Raw genomic sequence first — 22,374 nt, 5'->3', positions numbered from 1 at the left:
GCGGTCCGGCCGGCTGCCCCGCGCGCCTCGGCGCCGCTCCCGCGGTTGGGAGCCGTCCGTCGGCGGGCAGCGGCGGGCCGGCAGGAAGGCGCAGGGCGATGCTGGCCGGCCGTGCGGCCCCGCGCGCCGCCCGCCGAGGGCCGCCCCGCCCCGCGCCCGAGGACGGCGGCCGTGCAGAGCGGGCGCGGCGCGCGCACGGCCCGGCCCCCGCTCCGAGCCTTCCCGCGGGCGCGCTCGGGTTCCGGGACGGCGGCCCGCGCCGGGCGGCTCCGCCGTTCCCTGCGCACGGACCCGCACGGCCCGGAACCGCTCCGACCCCGCGCCCCCTCCCGCTTCCCGTCCGTCGGCGCCCGCGGCGCCGGAAGTGGCCGCGCCCCTTCCGGCTCGGAGTTTTTGGCGCGCAGAGCGCAGCGCGGCGCCGTGCCGGCTGCGCCGGGCCGCCATGTCCCGCGCCGAGCCGCCGTCCGAGCCCGAGCTCGGCGCCGCCGTCGAGCGGCTGTGCCGGGAGCTCAACCTGGACGCGGGCAGCGCGGCCGAGGCGCTCCGCGACTTCACGGCGCTGCGCGGCACCTACAGCCTGGAGGTGGGCGGTGGGGCCGGGCGGCGGGGCCGCGCCGTGCCGAGCTGCCCCGGCCCCACGAGCGGCGTTGCCTTGCAGGGGGACGCGCAGCACTGGCTGGCCTGCGCTCTGTACGCCGCGTGCCGCCGCAGCGTGCTGCCCACCGTGGGGAGCGGCCTGATGGAGGGCAACTGCGTGTCGCTGACCCGGATCCTGCGCTCCGCCAGGCTCAGGTGCGCCGCTCGGCCCGCACGGGGCAGCGCTGAGGCAGAACGGCGGTTAAAGCCGGTGATAACGCAACGCTTTCTTTGTCGTTTTTTGTTTTTCTTTTTTCCTTTTCTTCCTCTTTAAGTTTGATTCAGTTCTTTAGCAAAATGAAGAAGTGGATGGACATGTCGAATGTGCCGCAGGAGTTCCGGGAGCGGGTGGAGAGGCTGGAGAGGAACTTCGAGGTGTCCACCGTCATCTTCAGGAAGTTTGAACCGATATTTTTGGATATCTTTCAAAACCCTAACGAGGAAACTTCGAAACCCCAACGGAGCAGGAAGCAGAGGTATCGGGGAGCTCTCGTGTGGCTTTACAACAGGTTTACAAATAAGGAGAGCATTGGTTGTGCTTTAAAAAATAAGGGCAAGTTCTGAAGTGACTGAGCGGGCGTGCAGGGATGCTCAGTGCAGGCATGGGGCAATGCCTGAGACCGGGCTGCTGTCCCTCCATGCGCTCCTCACAGTGCTGCATCAGCGGGCTCCAACGTGCCGCTGCTTTATGTGACTGCCAGGTGAGCACCAGCCCTTCTGTGAGAGCAAACTGCAGCCAATGTGCTCATCTGTATGACACACGGTGACTGGTGGTGTCCTCTTCCTGATGCCCATAGCACTTCTTAATTAAAGGGCTTCATCCTTGTTACGCGTTGACTGCGTGGCTGTCTCTGGTAGTTCTTGTGAGGATAAGATCTTCAGCAGAGGGAGCTGAGCTGGCTCTGTGCTGGGGGTTTCTGCTGCCTCGTGTATTGGTCTGGATGTGAGGGGGTAATTTACGGTAACCCACTCTGATGTAGCTCCTTATGCACAAATGGGAAGGGAGCAGCTGCTGCTGCTGCAAACAGCTTTGCTGTGCCAGCATGAGGAGAAATGTTCATGCACTCCATTCGTGTTCCTTCATCAGAGCAGCATTTGTTAGCGTGAGCGCACAGCTTCTCTGTCGAGTGGTTTTGGTTCATCTCTACTTCTAAAGTATTCACCAGAAGAGCTGCAGTCGAGTTGTAGTTGTATATTTTGAAAGGATGCGTGATGCTTTAGTAAAATGTTTAGAAGAAGGGTGCACTGCAATTGATAGAGCCCTCAGCATTGTGCTGCATGCAGCTCTGTGAGACTCCTGTCACAATTACAGCATCACCAATGTGGTGTGCCTGGGGCACCGACCACAGGCAGCTGTTGGCTCAGAGCAGTTGGTGATGCTGTGCAAAAAGCTCTGCAGAGCTATCCAGGAGGCTGCAGTGAGAGCTGCTCTGTGTGCCGGCAACTTACAGCGTGCCTTAGTGTGTAACTTGTGAGATGGTGGCTCCGACTGTTGCTTTGAGCAGAAGGGAACTCTTGCTAAGCAGTACGCTTCAGCTTCCTGGAAGCAGAGACTGACTCCTGCCCCTCTCGTTGACAGGCGGGTGCTGTGTGGTGTTAAGGATCTCTTCAACTTCTGCTGGACCCTGTTTGTGTACACTAAGGGTAGGCTTGCGTTCTGCAGCCGTGTGTTTCTCATGCGTTCTGAGTTATGAGCTTCTGTTGTGTTGTCTGACGTGATGTGCTCTCTTAAAGGTAATTTCCGTATGATTGGGGATGATTTAGTAAATTCTTATCATCTACTTCTGTGCTGCTTGGACCTGGTTTTTGCAAATGCCGTTTTGTGCCCAAATCGAAAAGATTTGCTAAATCCATCATTTAAAGGTACAGTGGGGATAGGCTGTTCAAAATGAAATACACTTTGTTCCTTTGGTTATTCTTTTATAAGTGAAGTTGAAGGTTGGTCATCATTTTGTTTTTCTCTCTCCTTCCCATTCCCAGGCTTACCAGCAGACTTCCGTGCACCAGAGATGAAAGCCTCAGAGGACCCTCCGTGCATCATTGCCACGCTCTGTGAGCTGCATGATGGGCTTCTCGTGGAAGCAAAAGGAATAAAAGAGCACTACTTCAAGCCATACATTTCAAAGCTGTTCGATAGGAAGGTGTGTATTACTGTTTGAAGGATGTGTGATAGTGTTTGTACCAATGGTCTTGTCTTGAGCATTGAAATCCTGCATGTGCTGGAAGGAAGTGCTCTGGTAGGTGTGTGGACTCGTGTTGGTTCAGGTCTGTTGGTCTGCATTTCAGTGGGAGCAGAACTGAACTCCCCCTTCTAATGATGTGTGCTGTAGGGCCCCCTCTGTTTTGGCTTTTTATGTCAGTGAAGAATCCTTACTTTTTTGGCAGTATGGAAGCTGCATTGTGGGTGATAAGCTTTTTTAATTAAAGATGATGTTATCTTGTGGAACAGCTGTCATGATTATCTGGGTCCCAGTGTGTGTCTTGGGGTAAACATAGTGCTCTGAATGAGGAGGTTGGGGTCACAGATGGAAAAACTGTTCTATGTGGGTTTGCTCCTGGAGAGCTTCTCTAAGCTCCATGGAGATGTCTGTAGTCACACAGCAGATTGCTTCCTCCCTGCCAGGGGGCAGAGGTAGCAGCACTGCTCCTGAGCTGTGCGTTTACTACAGCTTGGACAGAGCTGAGCTTTGGCCTGGCCTGTGCCTGTTACCAACAGCATTGTGCTGCTCTGGTCTGGGCAAAAGGACAAATCTGGTTATGCTCATTTGGTGCTTTTGGCAAGGACCATCTTGCTGTCACGTTGTTAGAGATGGAATGGTTTTGATTGATGATGTAAGATATTTCTGCTTTTTTTTGTTCTTAGATCTTAAAAGGAGAATGTCTGTTGGATCTTTGCAATTTTACAGAAAATAAGTAAGTTATAGTGTGTGTTTTTAATCATGGACTTGGCTTTCATTTCTTGAGTATGGGTCTTTGAATGCTAAATCTCATGTTTTCCATATCTTACTGTATCACTGCTTTTGGTGATTTGAGAACCCATGCTGTTACTTACCTAAATGCTTCCTGGGTCTGAGATACCTCCAATATCAGAAGATGAGCTACAGAGTTTCTTCCTTAATGTCAGGTCACAGAAAGGTGTTAAGACTCTGGAGCAGGATGCCCAGGGCAGGGCTGTACTCCCCATCCCTACAGGTATTGCAGATGCATGGATGTGGCTTGGTAGTGCTGGCTGATAGCTGAACTTGATCTTTAGGGTCTTTTCCAGTGTAGATAACACTGTGGTGTTCTGGCAGCTCTTAATTTTTGTGTAGTCTGATGCAAATCAAAGCTCTGGAGTTCATGAATGTGTTATTATGCATACCTCAATATTTGTATGTGAATGGGGAAGTATTTAGGATTGTTTATTACTCTCCAGTTAAGCGCATAAGTTTGTGAATGCAGTGGGAGAGCTCAAGAGAAAAAGGAGCAACAACTGCAAAACCACAAGAGAAGAGTGGAGTGTTGCCGGGGAGGCAAGCGGAGCTGTTTCAGGAACTTCTAACATTTAATTCTCAAAACTAATTTAAATGAAAAGATGAGTTGCAGCTGCTTTGTTCTGGATCCCATAAAGAGCTTTTTCCTCTTCCACAAGTAGCCAATAATTCATTTTTGCAAGGGGAGGTTTTAACTGAGCCTTTTGCTTTGTGAGAAGTGTGAGCAGTGACTGCCCCACTGTAATGGTGCAGATCACATTCAGATAAAGCAGTGCTGCTCTGATCCCTATGGAGCAGTGAGCTGTATTAGTATTCCTGCTGAAAGAGTTATAGTGTTAATAGTTACTGTCACGTCAATAAGGCGGTGTTCCCTATTCATTATTAGATGACATCTGAGGAAACCTTTGCCCAAACGGAATGCTCTGCAGCCTTTATGAGGTTAAATGTTCCTGTTCCACACAGGTTAGCTGAATCAAGAAAGGAGTTGTTCAGTATCATGGTATGTCAATGGTGATTTGAGGAAACTGAAGCTTCAGTTCCCTTCCTCTGTGCCAGTGAGGGAAGATGCCACTGTGCGCCAGGCAGCCAAAGCAGAGCTCAGACTTAACACAGCCCCTGCTGCTCTGCTTGGACAGAGCTTTAGCTTCTGATGGGCTTTCAAAACTGTATCTGAGGTGGAAGCACATTTTTTCCCTGTGCGAGCCCAGTGACTTCTTATCAGGAAGAGTTTTCAGTGAGGTTTCAGTGGAACATATTGAAGTTCAACTCATTCATGTTCCTCATGACAAAGAAATCAGGATTTGCTGGGAAATAGTTAAGCAGCAGTAGGGAGACACAGCTCCACCTGATGTTAACAAAGCTCAGTCAGTCTGCAGTTGTTTTGATTTGGGAATTTCTGTCAGCATTTTATATTCTGCACTTAGACTTCCACTGCCCCAAGGAGACAGCTCCATTCACATCTAGACTCTTCCTTTTGAAGGACTTGCCCTATATCTATATCTCACAGATGGCTCCAAGCTCTGTTAAAAAAAAAAATATATATATATATGCTGTTCAGCCCACTGCAAGGGCACAGTGCTTTCTTCATGTACAATTCAGAACTCAACCTGTGCAATCATCAGACTTTTCTAAATACCAACACTGGTATTGTAGATCTCTTTCCATTCCCAGCCCAGAGTGGTTCCATTTTCTTTCCACATTGCTATGAGATTTTATGTCAGTTCACTTTACAGCACAGAAGGGAATGGGTACAAGAATGGAAGTGGGGAAAAGGCTGTGGCAGCCTTGGTGTGCATCACCAAGTCCCTTGTGGTCCCATGTTCCATGTGTATCTACCAGGTTTTCAAAATCCTTGGGAGTATTTCTTCTGTTTCCACACAGTAGAGTGTGTGGAACTAATTTAATGCTAATTACCATCTAAGAAAGGCTTTTTTTTTTTCTAATTCATTAGGAAAGTATAAGGGAATGGAATAATTCTGAAGATGTCCATGTTGGTGAATGTCATTTGAAGCAAATACATCCTAGTTTGGCAGGTTTCAGTCTAAGATCCCAACATTTCTGGATCAGCAGATGGGAAAACTGTTCAGAAAAGCCAGATTCTGTATATGTATATATTGTGTGTGTGAAGCAATTCAGCTGTGGAGCCTGGCGCCTTGATTTCAGCACTGTCTGAGATTAATGCACTGCATAGGCATCCCTGCCCACGGCAGGTGGCTTAGAACACAATGATCTTTAAGGTCCATTCCAACCCAAGCCATTCCAGGCTGGATGTGGCTCTGGGCAACCTGGTTCGATGGTTGGTGACCCTGCACGTTGCAGAAGGGTTGAAACTAGATGATCATTGTGATCCTTTTCAACCCAGGCCATTCTATGATTCTACAGCTCCATGAAGCACTGGTGGGAGAAGAGCAGGCTGTGCAGTGTGCTGCTGTGAGAGGCTTGGAGCTGAAGGCAGCCAAGGAGGGCTGTGAGCAGGCTGCTCACGTAGGGGAGCTCCATGTACAAGCACTACTGCTTCTGAGAGCATTAGAAGCTTTGAGTTTGTGTTGGCTTCACTTCTTGTGTTTGTTCAGCAGTTTAACCTTTGCTGTAAAATTTGGCTTCTCTTCCAGCAAAGCACTGAATAAAGAGTATGAGGAGTATGTTCTAACAGTGGGGGACTTTGATGAGAGAGTTTTCCTAGGAGCAGATGCTGAGGAAGAAATTGGCACTCCTCGGAAATTTCCTGCAGACTTGCAAGTGGGGAAAACAGCAGCAAGAGCTCACGTGGAGTGTCACCTTCAGCAGCACTTCGAAAAGGTGATTCGTGTAACTTGTTTTTGTGTGGAGCACTCCTTCATTTGCAGTCAAGTTTTCCCACCATTGTATGCAATTGTATTGTATGAATCCCTGAGATGACTTGGAAAAGCTGCGTTGCTTGAATGGTTCACTGGGAGGAAGAAGGTGAATGTCACTCACAGGCTTAGTTGGGCAGCCTTGCTAAGAGAAATTGCGGTGTTGTCTTTGCTAATGCAGGAAATAACTGCTCCTTGAGCAGGGTGGGAGCACTTCTGAAGGTGAACGAGTGTTATTTTGTCCAGGGAAAAAGTGTAGGTAGTTAAGACCTCCATATATTGTCTTAGAGTTATTTCATGCTGCTTATCCTTTAAGAATACCATGAAATCTTAACACTGGATTAATTTGTGTTTTCCTGTGTTTCTTTTTGATGACAGGAAAAGTCAACCTGTATACTGTTCTATGAAAAATAGCATTCAAGACATGAAACCTACCAAAGTCTGACTCCCCTGCTTTGGTTACAAACAGCAGCTATAAGCAAAGTTGGTGTTTCACTGTGTTTAAAAACGTGAACTCTATCTAATGAAGTGGGTGTATGGGAAGATACGGGAAAAGAGGATTATATGTATTTAAGGAGCCCAGCATTGGGAAAAGGAACTAATATTTCAGGAGTTCTAAGAGCACAGATTTGGCAGCCGCCTTTGGCAGCATTTTAATTGTGTTTTTTTAAACTCAGACATGATTTTGCAGGAGATGCTATTTTTGCACCACTTCTATTGTTTTTTATTCATCCATCTCTCTCACAGAAAAGGTCATTTGCACCTTCAACTCCTCTGACTGGAAGAAGATACCTACGAGAAAAGGAAGCTGTCATCACTCCTGTTGCTTCAGCCACACAAAGTGTGAGTCGGTTGCAGAACATTGTGGCTGGGTTGAAAAATGCACCTAGTGACCTGCTTATAGCTATTTTTGAGTAAGTACATCCACTGCAGTTGTTCTCTTACAAGTGCAGACTCATCTTTTCATGCTTGGGGCTGCGTTCTTTCTCAGATTCCACTTTTTTGTTTTGGTGCAGTGCGTTTTTTTGCTTGTGTTTCTCTTTTATTTCCAGTTAATGGGTCTCAGTATTAAGTAGAACATTGTTTTTTAAATGGTCTGTTCTTCTGGAGGAGAGCTGGACCCTCCCATCCCTGAGGGATCACCAGCATCCTCTCATTTGTCCCTTTCAGCAGCTGTATGAAATCTTATTAAGTAACTGCTGAAGGCAGCCCCAGGCCTTCCTCACCACCTTTTCTGAGAGAAACACCCTGTTCTGCAGATCAGTTTTAGCCTCCCAAATGCACATCTGTGTGCTGACTGTAGTGAAACATGCTGGAAAACATTGGTGTGTAAGCAGATAAAATACAAATAGTGCAGCAGTAAAAGGTGGACCAGTGTTGCTTGGTAACAAGTAAAAATTTAATAATAGATAATTATGTAGCCATTGGGCAGTTGTCTGACTCTCTACGAATTGGAGTCTTGCTGAATACTGGTGTATGGGCTCTGGATTTTTTTATTTATTACTATTTTTAGTAATAATGGGTACTTAGTATTAGCACTTAATATCTGACATGTAAAAGTAATGTTTTGTGGCAACCTTCATGAATAGATGAAGATAGTAATTCTAGTTCTCATCTTTGGAATTGTCTGTTTTGAAGGTCTTTCTAAGAGATGATCTTAGAAGTTGGGATTACAAATGATTGAAAGGATGTGTGTCTTTTTGGCAGGTGTTTTATGGAAGTCTGATGTTATTTCCATCATCTTATTAAAATGTATCTGTAATCTCTAATGAAAAACGTGTTCATTCAAGTAATAACCTGTCAATAGATGTAAATATTAAAACTTAGATGAGCACTGAGAAAAGCCTCTGATAATAAATGTGTCGAGTGCTTTGCTCATCTTGAATGTGAATTCTGCAGACGCTAGGATATGTGTTGGCTGACTGGGAGGAATAGAAGAACTGTGGTTTTGACTCTGCAATGGTCCATGCTTCTGAATGGTTACTCTTTCAGATATAAATTCCTTGGAAGAATAACTTTTTAATCAATTAGGAAGCTTTGTTTGAGGAAACCATCGTTGCAGCGCTGGCTTTTCAGCATAACTCAGTGTCTGCATTTGCTGCCAGTCTTGAGCCACTGTCCTCTGAATATGGAGGCATTCAGAAAGAGCATCTCCAAATGGAGAGCTTCTCTGGGTGCTTTTCCCAGCAGTGACCGTGGAGGTTCATCAGTTCCCTTCTGCCTTGCTTTTGTTTTTTGAAAGCTCTCCTGAGCTCTCACACCTTGCTCCTACTGGATACATTTTTCTCCTGGATGTGCTCTCAATTTCTCCTACATTGGCTGTAAAATCTGTGCAGCAGGACGGAAACGATCTTTCCATGTGATCTGTTTCCTCTGGTATTTATGATATTGGGGTTACTGTCTAACAGAAAGCTCAGGGAACAGGCCACTTACTCACATGGCCAAGGCTTGCTTCCTGTGTTCTCCTGCAGGTCTTGTGCACGCAGCCCTGCAGAAAGCATCATGAACAGAGTGAGAGAAATAGGGGAGACGTTCTGTCACAGCTACACTCAGCCAACAGACGAACTGCCAGGATCTCATATAGGTAGGAAGGTGAAATTCATGGGATGTTCCAGAACGTAAAGTTCAGCTATGTGCTGTCTCAGTACATGGGGAACTCTTTTTAGCAGTCAGCACTCCCAGTCACTTTAGAGATTTTAACAAAAACTGTAGACTTGTATTCCTAAAGCTGAAGGAAGTACAGTGCATTTCCTAGTCGTATTCCAACTGTTTCCAAATGACTTCAGTATAAATATTAATAGTCCTCTCCAGTATTTCTAGAATAGCGTGCTGCTCTTATGACTAGCACATATCGAAGGGTGCTGTTGCATTTGCAGGATGTGTACGTGTGCTGTGTTTTGTTAGAGGAGGCCAAGTATGGGTCAGTGCAGACTGAGGCCATTTGTGGAAATAGCACAGGACTTCATCAGCATTGGTTTTAAATTTCAGATTTTGCTGTAAACAGATTAAAACTGGCAGAGATATTGTACTATAAGATCTTGGAGACTATAATGGTACAAGAAATGCGAAGACTGCATGGGAAGGACATGACTGTAAGTAAAGAACCTGCAAAAGAGGACACTTCATAAGTCCTCTGTGGGGGGATATGTTCTGATGGTTCCAGCACAGATCAGCCTGCAGACAGCAACGCATGTGGATCGTTAATGTTACACGTCCCAAATGTTTCTCTTTTAAGTATAATCTGACTACTTTTGAAAATTGTAGAGATTTGCCATTATTATGTTAATTATATTCTTATAGTAATATAAGATATTTATATTTATAATAATGATTTTAAGGGATCCCATCTTTTCCCTCCCTAAAAAGTTGTTTTTTTGGAGGCTCTGTGAGCATGGGGTTTCTTAGATTAATACTGAGATGCCTGTGATTGTGCCTAGAAGGCTTTTAACGTATATGTGCCTCCATTTCCATAAGCTCAGGTCATTGGCATCTTCTCTCATCTCTTAAGGCTCTCCTGGAACAAGATGTGTTTCACCGCTCCCTCATGGCGTGCTGCTTGGAGATGGTGCTTTTTGCATACAGCTCTCCTCGCACCTTTCCCTGGATAATCGAAGTGCTTGACCTCAGGCCATTCTATTTTTATAAGGTAAATACATACTGTCTAAATGTGCACTGAAAGTGGCATGTTACCTGTCTGACAGTCTCAGACAGTGGTGCTCTCCTAGTAGTCATGTAGGAGAGAGACAGACGTTAACATGTGCCTTGCCTATTCTAAATTCTGCCTGTTCTTAACGTTACCTGGGATGTGTAATGTTTGAGTTGAAGCTGAAATCTAAAGCAAGTAAACCTTTTTGTACTTCACTGTAACATGCTATTAATAAACTTCTAGTTCTTTTCATGTGCCCAGCTGAATCTGATGCACCTGCTCATGTCTGCCTGGTTGTAACATGGCATGTGCTTTGTGCATCCCTTCTGTATCTGCTCAGTGTGAGAAGGGGCCTGAAGGCACCCTGCGAGGAGTTATTCTCTGCTAACAGGATGTTTGCTGTCCGTTTCCAGATCCTCTTTGGCAAAGGGAGTAAAAAAAAAAAAAAGTAATTAATTTGTACTTTTAAAAGGAAATAAAGGAATGTGTTTGGACTTGACATGTCTATTTCATGTATATCTGTGTGCTTGTATGGACACAGGACAGCACAGCTGTACTGAAATGCAGAAGTAGGATGTTGAAGGCCTCTGTGCCTCTATTCTGTTGAAGTGTGACATAAGATGAAAAATCAGAAAGCCAAACCAACAGAGGAAGGGCGGTGGTCAGGGCAGAATGTTTGGGGAATCTGCTTCTGTGGGTGTCTTGGTGGTAGCTGGGTTGCTCAGGGGAGTCAGAAAGGGCTGGGGAGGGTTCAAGGGTGAGGGGGAAGCTGGAGCGTTCCACCTTGAAGGGAAGTTTTGAACACAGTCCCGAAATGAATAATGGTTTGATTGTGTTAAGCAAGACTTTGACTTTGCTTTGATATGTGTGCCTTGTTACTGTTAGGTAATTGAAGTACTGATTCGGTCTGAAGAAGGACTTTCCAGAGACATGGTGAAGCACCTCAACAGCATTGAGGAGCAAATCCTTGAGAGCCTTGCCTGGACTCGGGATTCAGCACTGTGGACTGCTCTCCAGGCTTCAGGAAACAGGGTTCCCACCTGTGAAGAAGTATGTTATTTGTTTTCCTCTTTATTGAAAAAAAATCTTCTTCCTACTGCTGCTTCATACAGAACACTGTTCAAATGGAACAGTTTATGCAGGAAAAAAAAATTAAGATTTGGGACAAAGGGAAGCTATTTGTTATCTTACATTGGTATTTCTTATTTCTCAGGTAATATTTCCCAATAATTTTGAAGCAAACAATGGAGGAGGTGGGCTTGGGCATTTGCCTATGATGCCAATATCTCCTATAGTTCATCCTCGAGTAAAAGAGGTTCGGACAGATCTTGGCGGGAGTTTAAGACGGGGTATGTTCAAAGTTCTTCATATATTTTGGATGTGTGATTTTATTTAGTTAGTTCTAGTCCCAGTTGATCAAGGAGAAGTCTAGATGCACCCAGTCAAACCCTTGTGTGTTTTACTAGCAGCAGTCATGGGTCATCGTGCTTCATGTGTGAAGTGGAGCAGGTCGTGCCTTTGTGTAGGTGCAGGGTTACCTGACTCGTAGGGTGAGTTGTCATCTGGTTACTGCAGTCTTTGCTGGGGTTGTGGGGGTTTTTTGTTATTGGGACTGTTTGTTCTTGTTTTTTGTTTTTTTTTGTTGTTGTTCTCAGTGAATTGGACTGGATTTTTGGTTCCTTTCCTTCAAGTATATCAAGTATAACCTTTTCTTTGCAGTGTCCAGCATTTTTGGTAGCTCTGTTTCATTCTTACCATTCTAATCCTTCAGACCACAGTCTCTCTGCATGTTGTCCTACTGGTTCAGTGATGGTTGCCACTGTCACCCCTTGCTATTGCAAATTGAGATGACAAAATTGCATTTAGTCCTCTTCCTACTGAGCTTGCTTTTGCAGGATGTCAGGATGATAATTTGTCTGCAATATTCTTTTCCTCTGAAGAACTGCCTTGCTCTTCCCAGGCATCGTGTAGAACATCCTTAAGGGTGAGGATGAAGGGTTAGTGGAAGCACTGCTGTTGCTTTTTGCCACTTTACTGGTTAGGATGTGCTGCTTTCACTGTATCCCATACAAGAGTCCATAAGTTCTTGCTTGTGCACTGTAATGTTGCCTTTTGTCTTCATCTGGCAAATCATGTTACAAAACTTTAATTATTTTTTAAATGCTCAAGTGTATTAGGGAAGTGATGTATTGGTAGTTACTGCAGGTGTTACGGTGAGTTGTTCAGTAGAAGGGAAAGCAGCTTGGAGATGGACAGAGGTGTGTGAGAACCTGGTACCATCTATAAGAAACCAAGTGTTCTTCCTAACTTCACATGGAAGACAATGGGGATTGGAAATGTTTGTTTGCTCCTGGTACCCAGCAGACCATCCTGGCAGAGGGGAAGTGAGGAGTCCCATTGGTTTCTCCTTGCTAGTTAGCCAGAAAGCTTCTGCACCATGAGGAATGTTCTTTCCACAAGCAGCACTGGTAGTTTGGTTGCTCCTGTCTTTCCTGTTGCTATCAGATTATGAAACCAAACTGTCCGGGATAACAACAGAGTAACAGAAATCAGTTGAAGGACTGTAGGTCTTTATTTATATTGCCAAGAAACAGTGAACTGTGTGATTACTTCTTAACCAGAATTAATGCATTTCAATCTGTTGTTATAGTTCGCCTCTTCTCATGCTGTGGAGAAATATTCCTGTTTAGCTGCTCCACTGAAGATGTTCTCTTTTCTCCTTTGCTCACCAGACACTCAGCCGTTGTCACCAATCTCTGTGCACGAGCGCTACAGTTCCCCTACAGCAGGAAGTGCCAAGAGAAGACTCTTTGGAGATGACAGCCCCAAAGAAATGCAGATGGAAAAGATTTTAACAGAGGGTACGAAGTTGACAATTGCTCCAGCATCAAGCATTGCTGCTGAAAATGTATCCCTCTCTCCTGGGCAGACAGTACTGACTGTGACAACAGCAACGGTAGCAGGAAAAGCAGGACAGAAAGTTACTATTCCACTGCAAGGTATTCTTCCATGTGAGATGTTTTGCTTACTCTTAGATCTGGCTAGATGGACCATCCTTCTTGTATCTATTTTTCCTTTTTTAAGAGAGCATTAACAAAGCAAGCAAGCAAACACAGCAGCAGGACTTAAGCTTTTGTACTAACATCTCATTCTGTGTTTTAATCTGATATCTGACAAGAGTGCCAAGGATCCCACCTGGCAAACAAAGTTGTGGAGTTCCTCCTTCTAGTTAAATCTCATCACAGGTTAAGCACTGGTTTGTTTCTCAACTCTAATAATGATTCATTCTTGCTTGCTCTAGTTTTTGTCTACTGTAATCTAAGAAGACTGAAATTTCTGAATAAGGGCTGTGTATAGACATTAAACAAAATAGTGGGGGGGTTACATTTATTTTTGGGGGAGGTTGGCTTTTTTTGTTTTACTGAAACTGATCCCTGACTGTTTCTTACAAGGATACACAAGAAATGAGGTTTTGTAGCCTTTCTGAATTTCAAAATCTGCATCTTCATACAGGAAGATAAAGAATGTCTCTTTAAACATGAAAAGTGGTGATTTTTTCATTTTAAGTGAATTTCACAACTACAGAAAGTAATGTGGACTGCATACGATGTATAGTCAGACTTGCAAAATAGTATCCAGAAATGAACACCAATGCCCATCACTCCCAGAAGAGTGGTAACAGGGACTACAGAGACTGTAATTTCATGTAAACCTTGTGCTTTGAAGATAGTTTCAGAAATGATAATTCACAACCATACTCTTCCTTTAAGCATTACCAGAAACGTACTTTTGTATCATTTATAAAGACTTGGTTTTCTTGGTGCTCGATGTAAAAGGAAGAAATATCTTCTGTATGAAATACTTGTGAAAGAGTTTAGGATTTGCAGTTCTACAGTGCATTGTTGCAGCAGCTAACAGTTCATTTCTTGGATGCTTGTGTCATCTCTAGGTATTGCAAACGAGTTGGGTGGGATCACATTGATTCCCATTTCGATGAACCTAGGTCAGGCACCTAAAATAGAGGCTCAGGATCTCTGCCACCCTCAGGTGAATCAGGATCAAGAAGTGCATCTGTCATCAGGAAACAAACCAAAGAAAACAGGATCCCTGGCACTATTTTACAGGAAGGTAAGTGTCTTTGATAGGAAGGTGTGATTTACCTCTGTGGCTGTGCTGAAACTCCATGCGTTACATTACCTTTCAGTCTTCATATAATATTGCTGGGAGAAGGGAAAAGCTATTAGAATAGAGAATTCACCCATTCACCTTCTGCCCTGTGCCATCATTAGATGTTTTTGGTTGTGTTTTTTTTTTATTCAGCAGCTTCTGTAGGAGACATTGTTGGTTTGTAATTCTCTTGTTATTGCCTCTCGCATTTGCAGGAGTTAGATGTATCAAAAATGAGATTGCCCTTCTGTGTTTTGGTCATTCAAAACTGCCGTGTTTTGGATCCTGTACCAGGAGATTCTCTTGTTTGCATTTTTGAGATCTCCCCAGTACTGTGGATCTTTCTGGTGTGTGGCCTCAGAAATCAGGGATGAAAAACATGTTATCTCAAAGCTTCTAGAAAGAAGGAATTTCTTCAAAAGTCTAAAGGTGTAAAAGGAATAGGCTAAGAACCTACTTTTTTTTAGGGCAGGGAGATATATTCTTACTAAAGAAGTTGTTGTCAGAGATTTTCTCTTTTATATCCTAAAGTGGAGAAGGACGGATTTGAAGACTGGACTATTTGGTGGATGAAGAACTGATTGGATCATCATAGCCAGAGGGTTGAATGCATCCCATTGTAGTGAGTGAGTGATGTAATACAGAAGGAATAGATCAGGTTTCCTATAAGCATCCAGCATTTGAACAGAGTTGACAATTTAGTATTTGAAGACATTCTTGTGGGCAGAAGGAGAAAACTCTGAGGAAGCAAAGTATTGAAACGTAAAACAGCTACACTTTGGTGATGGCTTTCACTTCTGCAGGATAGGTTAAGCTCAGCTGGCTTGATTCATTACTGTGTGTCTTTCTCTTCCAGGTTTACCACCTGGCAAGCGTGCGCTTGCGTGACCTGTGTTTAAAGTTGGATGTCTCCAATGACCTGCGCAGGAAGATCTGGACGTGCTTTGAATTCACATTGGTTCATTGTGCTGATCTGATGAAGGACAGACATTTGGACCAGCTTCTCCTCTGTGCCTTTTATATCATGGCAAAGGTAACATAGGCTTAAGGAATTACAGTTTTACTTCAGTTAAAAATGTAAATTGGATGGCTGGAAAACTGAGTCCTGTAGCAAATGAACAATTCTGTCATGTGAAAGAAAACTAAAATTGTATGTATGCATATATACCTGTGTAGTGTTTTGTTGAGTATTTCCTCATTTTCTACTTAGAAAAGCTAAGACACATAGTTTTCAAGTTCAAATACATCTTCTGATGGAATAACTTCATTTTTAATTTTTAGTATCACTGGAAGAAAAGTTGGAAAAGGAATAATGTCTAGCTTAGGCAACAAATAGCTTTACTATCAGAAATAAAAAAAAGAATGCTTGAACACGGAAATGTTCATATTCCCGTCAGCATATTAATGCTCATGAAAGATCTATGTACAAGGAAGCTAATTGAGTACACTGCACCTGAGCAGCCCTATCTTTCTGTTTGCACTCTGCCTTCAGTAGCCTTTTCTTTTCCAGGTCACTAAAGAGGAAAGAACTTTTCAAGATATAATGAAAAGTTACAGGAATCAGCCACAAGCAAACAGCCATGTGAGTAAATGATGGCACCTTTCCTTTGTATAAATGTTAGGCAGAGGTGGCCTTCAGATGATTCTGATGATAATGGAAAAGTCAACTTCATTGCTGTCTTCATTCTTACTCAGATGGTTTTCATCTCATAGGATCACCAAGGTTGGAAAAATCCTCCAAGATCATCCAGTCCAACCATCCACCTCCCACCAATATTTCCCATAACCCATGTCCCTCAGTACAACATCTGACTGTTTCTTGAACAGCTCCAGGGACAGTGACGCCCCCACCTCCCTTGTCAGCCCATTCCAGTGCCTGATCATCTTCTGTCTTTTCTGTTTTCCTTGACAAGAATGGTTTTTTTCCTCTTCTCTGTGTCCTGTAGGTTTATAGGAGTGTTTTGTTAAGAAATACTTCTGCCAATGTCCTTTTGGAGAGAAATGCAAACCAAGATGTACAGATGGCAGGAGGTAAGGAAGGCAATCTGATATTTTTTTGAAATGTACTTGCATGCTTTTATGAAACTGAGCTGTCAAGTAATAAAGAGAAAGGAAATAAGTTTTAGAGCTTTAAATATATTGAAGAAAAATAAATATATTGTTGAATAATAAACCATTTTATCCACTGCCTCCTGCATTAGAGAGAGAGAGAAAACATTCTTTCCAGTTGGAACAGATGTTTTATTTTGTTTGTTGTGTTTAAGGAAAAAAAACAATAGGTTCAGCATCCTGTTCAGCAGCTGCCTGGATGTTCCTAATAGATTAGTGTCTCATCTTGTATCAACTCCTGTTTTTTAACAACTTTTGACAACTCTGTGGTATAACACAAGGCAGACATACTAAAGAATTACAGATACCAACTGAAGGTTTTTATTTTTCTTTATATGTTTTATTTCATACTGCACTGATAAGAAGAGGCTTTCTTTTGTGATCTTGTTTTGCTTGGCAGTCAGTAGCATGGAGAATGAAACAGAATGTTGTGTTCAGTAATGGCCTGACTTGAGCAGGCAAGAGATAACATTAACTTGCTGTGCAGCTGCAGCTTTCTTCACTGAACCACCACAGAATTACAAAGATGGTATCACGGCATCCGTGCAGTAGGTGTGAATAGAGGAAGCTATTTTTTTGCCAGCTGATGACTAGAAAGTTTCACAGAAGCTAAAAGCTGCATGTTGTCAGACTGCTTAAAGCATTGTTGCAAGTTTGGATAGCACATATGCTGAGTGTTGGAAAGGTGAAGGTTCTGAGTATCTTCAGCATTGTTCAGCATCCTGGCTAATTTCATTATTACTGTGCTGGGATTGTATAGCAGTCCATAAAAGATGAACCAGAAAAAAGAAGGCTTTTTGCTACTCCTTTTAAAAATAAAGAAAAGGGGTCAATACTGCTTTATTTCCTACTCCTAAGCTGGAAATAGCTGTAGCACAGATTTGCATTATCCACTTCAGTCATAATCCACTAGTCTGCTGGCAGTGATTCATAACTCCTTCTGATGTTCATAACCACTTACAGTGCATCTTTGAAGCGTGTTTCATGAGATCATCTTATTAATTGGTCAGTTCATGAACGAGCTCTTGTCAGTTGGATATTACAAACTTAAATCTGAAGTCAATTTAATACCACGTTCTAAAATCTGAAGCTTTCTCTTGTAATTAGACTCATCTGTGAAAAGTGGTAATTCCTTGGGAAGATCGACAGCGGAGGACTCCACTGAGCTGGGAACAGAGGAGAGAGGAGATCTCATTAAATTCTACAATGCAGTCTATGTAGGAAGAGTAAAATCTTTTGCACTGAAGTATGATATCACAAACCAGGATCATGTAGTAAGTAAAATATATTGGAGCTTTGCTCTAAAAATCAGACAGTGGTTTATTCCTAGCATTCCGTGTCAGTTTTTTGTTTTGTATTTACCTGGTGTGGTTACAGAAGTCACAAAGTGATGAATAATAGTATATGTAATATTTACAGCCCTTCAACAGCTGTGCAGTTCAGTTACAATGGAGATAACAGCCTTAGAGGATGCTGAGGGGCATTGCTGCAGAAAATGGGGCTGGCTTTTCTCTTTGTAAACTTCCCTGCTGTAGATAAAGCTGCCAATGAGGGGAAAACATCACGGGCAGTACAGAGGAAGGAATAAGATTTGGAGTTTTCAAAGTCAGCGGGAAGAAAGCTTGTTAACACCAGCAGGATGAGTACAACAGACAGATCTGCTGACACTTAATCCGTTAACACGAGGCTGCCACAGCCCAAGTGCACCAACATTTGGCCTCCAGAAACTGGGGTGAGAGTGTGATTAAGCTGCGTGGAGAACTGGAACTGAAATTCAGCTCCGTTTCCTGGTAGGAAGCGTTCTTTTGTGTCAGGCCTGTGAGTCACGCAGTGTTTTTGTGGTCTGACACTTGATGAAAGGCAAAAGTAAATGCATTGTAATCTTCGTTTCCAGTAAGTGCATTACCCATCACTTCAATAGCAGCTCCTGAAAAACAGGTATGAGCTGAAGGGGAGAATGCTGCTTTGACTGGCTGTTCAGCTACAGCTGCTCCAGGGAGCCCAGTGGCACAGGGAAGTGCTGGTAGAGATGTCTAAAGTGAAAACATAAAGCAGATAAACTGAATTTACAACCCCATTTTCAGCTTCTTTACATAGCAGTGCTCATTTGCTCATGTGGCTGTGTTGACACGTCTGAACATAGGTTGCTCTGAAAGCAGTGCCTCCTGTTATTACTATGGAAACTGCAACAGATACAAAGAGCACAATAACACTTGGATAGAGCAAATTCTACAGCACACTGTTTTTCAAAATATTCACCACCATTGGCTGTACGCATTCACCAGTGATGAAGCAGAGCCTGCATGCTGCACTCGGGGGGGCTGGGGGGGGTGAATAATGGCTCCAGCAGAGATGGCCCACTGTCAACACTGCTGAAACACCCCACCCACCACTCGCACTCACATCCACTGCTGGTCTCTCACAAGCATTGATGAATGTCACTGGGAGCCATTTTTTTCCATGCAAAGGAATTCAGTCCCACCTGTTTGCTCCATGTGCACTCCCATGTCAGATGTTGTTATGTCAGACAGTTCTTCTGCTGCCATCTGTCATATGACAGCAAAATGGAATGGGATATCAGTGGGAAGGTTCCATCCCTACTGCCATCCCACCAACATCTGCCTCTGACATCATGGGCTAACATCATAAAATGGAAGGCGTTACTTTTGGAGCTGCCTTCATACATCTGTTCTGTGGATTCTTGCTTGGTTGTCCAACTGCTACAGGATAAGATGTTCTACAGAAAACCTGGAAGTGTGGTTACGTTGCTTTTTTGAGAAGTTATTGCTGTCTGGTAATTCCTGATTCGTCTCCTCTGGGGATTCATCCTCTCTTTCAGATGGAAGCCCCCCCCTTGTCTCCGTTCCCCAGCATTAAGCAGCAGCCGGTGTCTCCTCGGCGCATCTCTCAGCAGCACCCTGTTTATGTCTCACCTCACAAGAACAGTGCCTGCTTGACGCCTCGAACTGCGCTCCTGTATAAATTCAATGGGAGCCCTTCCAAGGTAGAAAGTAAAAGGGTTGGAAGAGGTTGATTTGGGAGAGGATGAATTCATCTCACAACTGGAATGTGCTCTGGTTCAGTGGGAATCCACTGAACCTCACTTTATGGTGAGGGATAGAGTTCTTTATGGAGAGTTCTTCACTTGCTCAGCAGAGGTTCACAATAATAACTTTTTTAGTTCTCGGCTAATTGAGAACCAAATCAGGTTTGAAATGAAGTCATAGTAACTCATGTTACTTTGTTCTTAAATTGTCGTTCACAGAGTTTGAAGGATATCAACAATATGATAAAACAAGGTGAACACAGGAGTAAGAAACGAGCAATAACAATTGATAGTGACACTGAGCCCCCTATGAAGCGACTCTGCCAGGAAAATGATGATGTTCTACTGAAGCGCCTCCAGGATGTTGTCAGTGAAAGAGCAAATCACTAAAGCTGCCAGTTTTCTGTGGGATCTCAGAGCTATCTTGATCAGGTTGATATAGCAGTAGTGCTATCACTTCCTTATAAGATGTGGTATATGCAGACAACTGCCTAGTTTTGTTAATGTTGAACCTCTGGCTTCCACAGGATGCAGGAAGCAAGAGTTAGGTAGTAAGTAATGGAGAATGGAAGGTGGTTTCATTCCCAGAGAATATACTGTACTGTAGGTTACTCTCTTTGAGCTGTTTTAGGAAAAGAGTGATCTGCAGAAAGCTGTGGTGGATGTTCTTGAGCCTAATCTAGAGTATTTAAGTTCTGAGTGTAACTCAGCTTCTGGTAACCATTTTATTTTTAGAATTAAAACAGTAAGGAAATGAGTGAAATCGGTTAAGTTTCTCAAGCTTTGGTACTTGAGGTAGAAACTTTGTAAGTGCCTTATTTCTAAAAGAATGTGGAGTTAACTGGAGAGGAGAACAGACTGATTCAGTCTCAGAAAGAGTGGAGCAGTTCTGAAGTGTATCTGTCCTGTGCTGTTATCTCCTGTCAGAGCTTCAGCAAAAGTGTATGTTGCAACATGGATCAGAGTGTAGAACGTGAATCAGAAAGCAGAAGCAGCAACAGTTTAAATTGAACACCAACAACGGGAAAAGCACAGAGATACCTTTCTGAATAGGTCTGAATTACCCTTCTCCTAAGCCAGTGAGCACTGCTGTGGGAGCTGCTCTTTTCCAATGGGAAGCTTGATTGCTGCCTTGCTGTAGAAGCTGTTGATAGGAATCGTAGCTTAATTGCGAAGACCTACAAGTTGATTACAGTTGGAAAGACAGCTTGGGCTTCAACTGCCTTACAGCTGTTGAAATGTGCAAATTCATTTAACACATTATGTAACTCTACATTTTATTTTAAGATCTTACTCTCTTGTTGTGTAGTATCTACACTGAAAGTAAACCCATCGGATAAGGTATGTTTGTATATATGATTTTTATAGCTTCTGAAGGATTGGTTTCATTGGAAATGTGTAAGTTCTTATTTCTTATAATGAAGTTGTTAACACTGAGGGATTTTATAGGATTTATTTTACCAAAACTGAAAGAGTCGTGTTTACTGTAAGTCAGTATTTTGATCTTATTTCTTAATCGCATTTAAAGTTAGAGCCGTACAGAAACTTCTCAGCACTGTATTGTGTGTGTGTGTGTGTGTGTGTGTGTGTGTGTGTATGTATTATGCTGGAAAAAATAACAGTTCCATAGGATTTGTGCTAAGGGCTCTGTTCACTTTGTTGTTTGGTTTGTTTAGTATGTGCTGCCAAGTCTGCTGTGCTGCACTTACAGGAAGAAAGCTTGTGTGATCTCAAACAGCCACAGCTAGTGCATTGGCCAGGGCCATGGTGGGAGAGTGTATGTATACTGTATGTGTGCAGGGACCCTACTCAGCAAGGATAGGATGTTTACAAACCAGTTCATTTGGATCTTTAACTACTTTGATTTTTGACTTCCAAAAAAAGGTGCTCATTTCTGGAAGGTGTGACATATGGAGCTGCAGTATGGGGTAATGGATGCAGATGCACAGAATGCAGATTCTTCGGTTCCTTTAATCTTACTCAATTTGAATATTTGTCTTCAGACTGTGAGACAAAATGTACAATAGAAATGAACTTTGTCTTGATCCACTCATCTCTGCAGTTACAACCATATCCCTTCAGTGCATAACCCAGACCCTAGAAGCCTCCTGCGTTGTAGGGGAAATGAGGCATCCTGACTTAGCCTTACTTGCAGGATCACTGCAGCCTTTATTGGTGATGAATATAACCTCAGGCTTAACAGGGTTACGTTTTTCAGCAGTATTGCATGGTAAGAACGTAGCTGATTCGGTTGTGATGTAGCATCCCTGGAAGATCGTTGATGATTCCTTGGGTTGAAAGGGGCCTCAGGGATCCTCAAGCTCCATCCCCCCACCATCTCTCCCTACCACATGTACGCCTCCCACACTCCTGCAGCCTTCTCTGGAATGGCAGAGAGATGATGGTGCTAAGATCCTCGCCAGTGTCATTAAGCACAGCGTTTTTTCATTAGAAAAATGGATGTACTACAACTGGATGCAGTTCAGATTTTTCACCTATGTAGGTGACAATATGAAAAACATTTTTGGACTTGCTGAACAGCTGAAGCAGTGTGTGAAACTTTTGTAGCGGTTTAAAGTGCCTTCACATGTAAGTATGTATTTTATAATAAAAATATATTAACCTGAGGTTGCTCTGTTTTCTGTGGTCATTCATTAAACTATGCCATCTGTCTGCATCTCCTCTAATATCAAAGACCTTTGTTGTTTTTGTGCCTCCTCACATTTCTTCTGTATCTTTTTCAGTTTGAATTTGTTATCTTTGTTTTATCTACCTGAAGTTTCCTCCTGAGGTTTCTCTCATGTTTGTGCTTCAGTCAGACGTGCTTTCTGGGAGAAGAGACCGAGTAATGCTCATGCTGAAGTAAGCAAAGAAATGCTGGGCAGGGGTGGTCCTGCAGTGCCCAGTGACCCTGCCCAGGTGAGCACTTAAATTGCTGTGGGCTCCTGGCTCTGGGGCTCCTGC

The 22,374-nt window shown here is 43.6% G+C and overlaps 1 protein-coding gene across 4 annotated transcripts; it reads left to right on the top strand.

The window, feature by feature from the left end:
* Positions 1–422: 422 nt before the first annotated feature.
* RBL1 (RB transcriptional corepressor like 1) lies at positions 423–22,037 on the top strand. 4 transcript variants are annotated; one of them, XM_031605620.2, is made up of 22 exons: positions 423–583; positions 659–792; positions 912–1,112; positions 2,216–2,280; positions 2,371–2,499; positions 2,617–2,777; positions 3,500–3,549; positions 6,221–6,407; positions 7,190–7,356; positions 8,914–9,026; positions 9,431–9,534; positions 9,951–10,088; positions 10,974–11,138; positions 11,302–11,437; positions 12,821–13,087; positions 14,038–14,216; positions 15,112–15,288; positions 15,766–15,837; positions 16,202–16,286; positions 17,472–17,638; positions 19,204–19,368; positions 19,630–22,037. In XM_031605620.2, the coding sequence occupies exons 1-22, from the start codon at positions 443–445 to the stop codon at positions 19,798–19,800; spliced, it is 3,174 nt and encodes a 1,057-aa protein (XP_031461480.2). In that variant the 5' UTR covers positions 423–442; the 3' UTR covers positions 19,801–22,037. The 4 variants fall into 4 exon arrangements, with proteins under 4 accessions (XP_031461480.2, XP_090008505.1, XP_090008506.1 ...); XM_090152379.1 differs by lacking the exon at positions 2,371–2,499; XM_090152380.1 differs by lacking the exons at positions 2,216–2,280; positions 2,371–2,499 and having other exon boundaries at positions 970–1,112.
* Positions 22,038–22,374: the final 337 nt, after the last annotated feature.

The sequence above is a fragment of the Phasianus colchicus genome, chromosome 17 (assembly GCF_987193195.1).
Source record: "Phasianus colchicus chromosome 17, bPhaCol1.hap1.1, whole genome shotgun sequence".
NCBI lineage: Eukaryota > Metazoa > Chordata > Aves > Galliformes > Phasianidae > Phasianus > Phasianus colchicus.
This window is presented reverse-complemented; position numbering and strand designations above follow the sequence as displayed.